This window comes from Lagopus leucura, unplaced genomic scaffold, assembly GCF_019238085.1.
Source record: "Lagopus leucura isolate 7727_CA_CO unplaced genomic scaffold, USGS_WTPT01 33029-0_obj-0_obj, whole genome shotgun sequence".
NCBI lineage: Eukaryota > Metazoa > Chordata > Aves > Galliformes > Phasianidae > Lagopus > Lagopus leucura.
In genome coordinates, this window is record NW_024963438.1 from 1 (window position 1) to 5,854 (window position 5,854).

A 5,854-nucleotide genomic window follows, 5' to 3' on the forward strand; every position below is an offset into this window, starting at 1 on the left:
CTCACATCCAACCCAAACCTCCCCTGTCTCACTTTCAAACCATTCCCTTGTCCTGTCACCATCCATCCTTGTAAACATTCACGCAGTGCAGCAAGCCCTGCTCACATCCAACCCATCCTCACTTTAGGGGCACTATCTACCTCACCTCTGCCCAAGCGAAGCTTGGGGCTGGGGCTTTCCTCCATGACGAGAAGAAGGAGAAAATCATAGAATCATAGAATGGCTGAAGTTAGAGGGGATGTTAAAACCCTCCCATCCCTCTGATGTGGACTGGGTGCCATCACCCTCCCCGCTCCCCCATCCAGCTCAGGCTGCCCAGGGCTCATCCATGGCCTTGTCACCTCCAGGGATGGGCACCCACAGCTCTGGGCAGCAGTGCTGGGGTCTCACCATCCTCTGGGGAAAGCATTTCCTCTTCACGTCTGTTCAGAGGGCATCTTTTAGTTTAAAGCCATTCCCTTTTGTCCTATCACTATCAGATTGTGTGAAAAGTTTCTCTCCCTCCTATTTATCAGCTCTCTTCAGGCACTGGAAGGCCTCAGTGAGGTCTCCTCACAGCCTTCCCTTCTCCAGGCCGAACACCCCCAGCTCCCTCAGCCTGTCTCCATAGAGAGGGCTCCATCCTCTGAGCATCCCCATGCCCTCCTCTGGACCCACAGCCCCACATCCCTCCTGTGCTGGGGGCCCCAGACCTGAATGCAGTGCTCCACACGAGGGCAGACAGAGGGAAACAATCCCCTCCCTGCCCACTGCCCCCTCTGTTGGTGCAGCCCTGCTGGCCTTATGGGCTGCGAGTGCACACTGCTGCCTCATGTCCTGCTTTTCTCCATCAGAACCTCCACATCCTACTCCACAGGGCTGTTCTGAGGGTGTCCTTCTCTCAGTAAAATGGCTGTTCCCAATCCTTCCTTGTCCCCTAGCCGTAAGGAGAGGCATCTACGATAGGTTTGGTGAGGAAGGTCTCAAAGGTGGCATCCCTGTGGAGTCTGGAGGTGAAGATGCTTGGACTGCTGGTTACGTGTTCCACAACAACCCCGACAAAGTCTTCAAGGAGTTCTTTGGAGGACACAACCCCTTTGCAGGTGGGTGGGTGCTCTGCTGCCATCCCTGGGGCAGCCTTTAGGGCTGTGCTCACCACCAGCCTTTGAACTTCATGGTCTGTCTCAGTGCTTCTTCCTAACGGACCTCAAACCCCCCTCAGCCCCACCTCTTGTTTTGGGCTGGATGCCCCCAGCTCAGGCTGCCCAGGGCCCATCTGTGGCCTCTGGCACCTCCAAGGATGGGGCACCTACAGCTCTGGGCAGCAGTTTTAAGGCCTCACTGCCCCCTGAGTGAAATATTTCCCCATTATCTCATCTCCATCTCCTCTCTGCTGGAAGTTTTGTTCTCTCTTTCACCCTGGGACTGGGGTTTGGAGCCCTGCGTCCCTCACGCTGCCCCATGCAGAGTTCTTCACCAAGGATGGCTTGGAGGTGACCCTGCCCTTTGGAGGGCTGCGAGGAAGAGGTGTGATGAAGCAGGACCCCCCGATGGTGTGGGACCTCCACGTCTCCCTTGAGGATCTCTTCTTTGGCTGCACCAAGAAGATGAAGATCTCCCGTCGGGTAAGGACAGAGAGCTTGTGCTGGGCAGGGTGAGGACTGCTTCCCCACATCACATCACGTTGCCCAGGGTGCATCCAGCCCAGTTTGGAGCTGTTCTGACAGCAGAGGTTCCCCTTCTCTACCCCTGAGCTCATCCACCCTTGCAGGTGATGAACGAAGACGGCCAAACCAGCACCATCAAGGACAAGATCCTGATCATCGACGTGCAGCCAGGCTGGAAGCAAGGCACCAGGGTCACGTTTGAGAAGGAAGGAGACCAGGTAACCACAGTGACCTGAAGTTCTGGGCTGGATTTCCTCAGGCACAGCTGTGTGTTCTTTGCAGGTTTTCCTGTTTCTGCTGTGTCCCAGCAGTGGGAGCTCAGGGTTGTTGTTCTGCCACTGCTCCTGTGTGGACACGTGGCTGTGCTGTGCCCTTAGTGCTGACCCAGGGAAGTGACAGATTCCTCCGGAGTGCGGCTGCGCTGCTGTGCTCAGAATCGGAAAGAAAGGAGCCCCTTCTGCCTTTGGGGTCAACATAACAGAAAGGGGTGCTGTTCTGTCTGCCCTCACGTTTGCAGAACTCGCTCTGGTTTCCTTTGGCTTAACTTTGCTAAAACACACTGTTGGCTTTTTTGCCCTAAGTGAAGAAAATGCTCTTTTCTTACAAGCCGTCAACAAAGGCGCAGCTATTGGTGTCCCCTCTCTGAAACGGTGTATCCAACCATTCCCAGATCTTTTTTTCCCCCCCTTTTTAGGGCCCCAACGTCATTCCAGCCGACATCACCTTTGTTATCCAAGAGAAACCTCACCCGAGGTTTAAAAGAACCAAGGACGACCTCATTTACGTGGCCAATATCCCCCTGGGAAAGGTGAGGAGCAAAGGGAGGGGATCCCAGCTGCCGTTTGCCTTCATCCAGCAGCAGCAAAACGTGCAGAGGAGGGAGGATAGTGCTGGGTTTGAGGCCTTGGCCCTTTTGGTGTCTGGGAGTCGTCCTCCTTGGCCGCCCCACTGCTCTCATGGTTAAGGACTGGGGTCCCTGTGTGGCCACAGCTGCAGCTCAGGGTCCTGCCCTGTGTCTGCAGGCACTGATTGGCTGCACGGTGGATGTGAGGACGCTGGACGGGCGGCTGCTGAACGTCCCCATCAATGACATCGTGCAGTGAGCAGAGGGCTCGGCTCAGGGTGGGACGTGGTGCAGAGCTGCAGGGGAATGGGGGCTGTGGGAGGAAGCCCTGCAGGCTGCTGGCTGCTCTGCTTGGGTTCTTGGATGCTTCAAGAGCTTTGGGAGCAGGCTGGGGGATCCCGACCTGCAGGCAGAGTCCCACCACTGTGCTCTGCTCACCCTCAGGGTGCTTGGAGAGGCAAAAATGGGGAGGTGGGAGCTGGATGGAGCGGCGCTGCCTCCGGGTTAAGGAATGTGAGGGCAAGGGGAGGAAAGGGCAGGGTGGGCTGGCGTTGGGTGGGAGCAAATCTGCCTTCAGAAACCTCACATGTGCATGCAGGGCACTGTTTGGGGCCGTGCTGGCAGGAGATGCTCTGTGCACCTCAGTGGGGCCCCATCTCCCCCCTCAGGAGCCCATCTCAACCACCCTTCTCAGCCCTCTCTCGCTTTGCAGCCCCACGTACTGCAAAGTGGTGCCTGGGGAGGGGATGCCTCTGCTCAAGGACCCGCGGCGTAGGGGTGACCTCCTCATCCACTTCAATGTCTGCTTCCCCAAACGCCTCACGCCCGACAAGAAGCTGCTCCTGAGGCGTGCGCTGCTGTCCTAGGAGCTGTCAGCCTCCTGCTGTCCTGGTGAGGCTGCCAGCACTGTGAGTGAGGTTTAAAATGGGGGATTTCCCCACGTGCCAGGACCCCATCCGTCCACAGAACGCTGCTGGGGCTGCTCCCACCTCCCCAGCTCTGCTCCCCTCGTGTTTCAGTGCACTGATTGCTGCCCTCCTCCTCCCTTCCTTCTGCACTGCAGCGTTCCCCAGTTTTGGGCTGCTCCCTTCTGGCAAGACCAGAATCATTGAGGAAAACACCACGAGGATTGTAACCCAACTGCACCTCCGGACCAGGAGAAAAACCCACCCCTGTAATAAAAATAAGGTGATGGAGCCCCGAGTCCTGCTGAGACAAACCCCATAGGGGTGATTTATTTGCAGCATCAGTGAGGAATACCTGGATTCACCACATCCCCCATCCCACACAGCTCCTTCCCACCTCTCTGTCCCACTGCTGCCGGAAAGCACCGCTGTTCCCAACTGGAAAACCTCAACACCTTCTTCCTTCCTCTCCCCTCTCCGCTGTGGACCTTCCCTTCCCTTCTTCCATCCTTCCCTTCTCTCCATTCTCCTCCTGCTGGTCCCTCACAGAGCCGCCTTTGGTCCCTCTCATCCCACAGGGTTGGGGACCTTTGCTGCCTCCCTTCAGCAATTAATATAATTGACTGCTGCAGCTCATCAACGCTGACGAGTGGGGCTGGGGGCGATCAGGGGGGTGCAGACCGGGCCAGCATCACCACACGCTGCAGCTGCTCATAGGAGATGAACATCACCACGTTCCAGGAGCCGAGGCGCAGGAAGGAGGGGACGAACCTGCGGTGAGGACAGCAGTGTCGGAGGGGACGTCAGCCATCCCCACTTTGTGCCACGGTGGCAAAATGAGGCTGGTGAGCAGAGCGCAGCCGGTGGCGTCCCACCACTCACCCCTTGTAGAGGCCAGCGATGCCGTCCTGCAGCAGCAGGGCCAGCAGGCAGCTCGGCACATTCCGGTACTGCCCAGGGCTGGCGTTCATGTACCGCGTCTTCACCACATCCACCGGTGACGCCACCACCGTGGCGCAGAATCCGGCCCCAAAAGCAGCCACGAAGTGACAGGGGATGTTGTCTGCGGGGCAGAACGGAGGTGAGGGCTTTTGGGGGGGCTGGGGCGGCACGTGGGGCTGCGCCTTCGGTCCTGTCCTCACCTGCCATCAGCTGCGCCCGCAGCAGCGCGTCCTTGATGAGGTCGTAGGTGACGAGCTCACCGCAGTTAATGATGGCATTGCGGGCGATGTTGGGCAGCGTCCCTGTGGGGAGGGCGCTGGCGTTGGCACGGGGTGCCCCAGTGCCACTGTCCCTGTCCTCAGCTCTGTCCCCATCCCTTGTCCCCATTCAGAGCTGAGAGATGGGGTTCATAGAATCATTTTGAGGGAACTGGGATTGCTTAGCTTGGAAGAAGCTCTGGGGAAACCTCATGGCGGCCTTTAGTGCTTGAAGGGAGTGGATAAACAGGAGGGGGAACGGCTGTGTGTGAGGGTGGGTGGTGACAGGACAAGGGGAATGGCTTGAAAGTGAGCCAGGGGAGGTTTGGGTTGGATGTGAGGAGGAAGTTTTGGAGGCAGAGGGTGGTGAGGCAGTGGCACAGGTTGCCCAAGGAGGCTGTGGATGCCCCATCCATCCCTGCAGGCATTCAAGGCCAGGCTGGATGTGGCTGTGGGCAGCCTGGGCTGCTGGTTGGCGACCTGCACACAGCAGGGCTTGGAGGTGGATGAGCGCTGTGCTCCTTTGCAACCCAGGCCATGCTGTCATTCTATGATTAAGTTAGAAAAGCCCTCCAAGATCCCCAAGTCCAACCCCAACCCAGCTCCACCGTACCCACTGACCGTGTTGCTCAGTGCCATATCCCTACAGTTCTCATAGAAATTCTTCACCTTTAAGGAGGGCCCTGGCGCTGCTGCCCAGAGCTGTGGGTGCCCCTCTGCATGCTCAAAGCCATGGATGGAGCTACAGACCCAGGGCTGTGGGAGGTGTCCCTGCCCATGGAGGGGTTGGTGCTTGGGGGGGCTTTGAGATTTCTTCTCACCCAAACTGCTCTGATGCTGTGTCCTGTTCCCATCCCATGTCATTCCTCTCTTTTATTTCATCCCTATCCTCATGCCATGCCATGCCGTCTCACGTGCCTTCCTCATCACTATCTCCTTTTCCATTCCATTTCCACCTCCCATCCCATCCCATCCCACCCCATCCCACCCCATCCCATCCCACCCCATTTCCATCCCATCCCACCCCATCCCATCCCACCCCATCCCCATCCCATCCCATCCCATCCCATCCCATCCCATCCCATCCCATCCCATCCCATCCCACCCCATCCCACCCCATCCCATCCCATCCCACCCCATTTCCATCCCATCCCACCCCATCCCATCCCATCCCACCCCATCCCCATCCCATCCCATCCCATCCCATCCCATCCCATCCCATCCCATCCCATCCCATCCCATCCCATCCCATCCCATCCC

At 58.0% G+C, this 5,854-nt stretch overlaps 2 protein-coding genes across 7 annotated transcripts in view; one reads left to right on the top strand and one right to left on the bottom strand.

The window, feature by feature from the left end:
• The first annotated feature begins 33 nt into the window (after positions 1-33).
• On the top strand, positions 34-4,793 carry DNAJB13 (DnaJ heat shock protein family (Hsp40) member B13). Of its 6 annotated transcripts, none has more exons than XR_006182309.1 (8): positions 35-1,082; positions 1,447-1,604; positions 1,751-1,864; positions 2,341-2,454; positions 2,669-2,745; positions 3,159-3,398; positions 3,554-4,240; positions 4,354-4,793. XR_006182309.1 is itself a non-coding variant. In XM_042891332.1 (6 exons), the coding sequence occupies exons 1-6, from the start codon at positions 638-640 to the stop codon at positions 3,334-3,336; spliced, it is 1,086 nt and encodes a 361-aa protein (XP_042747266.1). In that variant the 5' UTR covers positions 34-637; the 3' UTR covers positions 3,337-3,544. The 6 variants fall into 6 exon arrangements, 2 of the variants coding, with proteins under 2 accessions (XP_042747266.1, XP_042747267.1); XR_006182310.1 differs by having other exon boundaries at positions 3,159-3,381; XR_006182311.1 differs by having other exon boundaries at positions 37-1,082; positions 3,203-3,398.
• LOC122191137 (mitochondrial uncoupling protein 3-like) overlaps positions 3,695-5,854 on the bottom strand; it is a 5,458-nt gene continuing 3,298 nt past the window's right edge. Inside the window, exons 5-7 of the mRNA XM_042891331.1 lie at positions 4,538-4,639; positions 4,278-4,458; positions 3,695-4,166 (exon numbers count right to left, since the gene is read on the bottom strand). Of these exons, the coding sequence (XP_042747265.1) occupies positions 4,061-4,166; positions 4,278-4,458; positions 4,538-4,639 (389 nt within the window). The 3' untranslated portion in view covers positions 3,695-4,060. The remainder of the gene's footprint in view (positions 4,167-4,277; positions 4,459-4,537; positions 4,640-5,854) is intronic.

Coding starts and splice junctions, on each gene's coding strand:
- DNAJB13 (XM_042891332.1), top strand. CDS start 638: ATGCCCTCCTCTGGACCCACAGCCCCACATCCCTCCTGTGCTGGGGGC. Junction 1,605..1,750: donor AGATGAAGATCTCCCGTCGG/GTAAGGACAGAG, acceptor CCACCCTTGCAG/GTGATGAACGAAGACGGCCA. Junction 2,455..2,668: donor CCAATATCCCCCTGGGAAAG/GTGAGGAGCAAA, acceptor CTGTGTCTGCAG/GCACTGATTGGCTGCACGGT.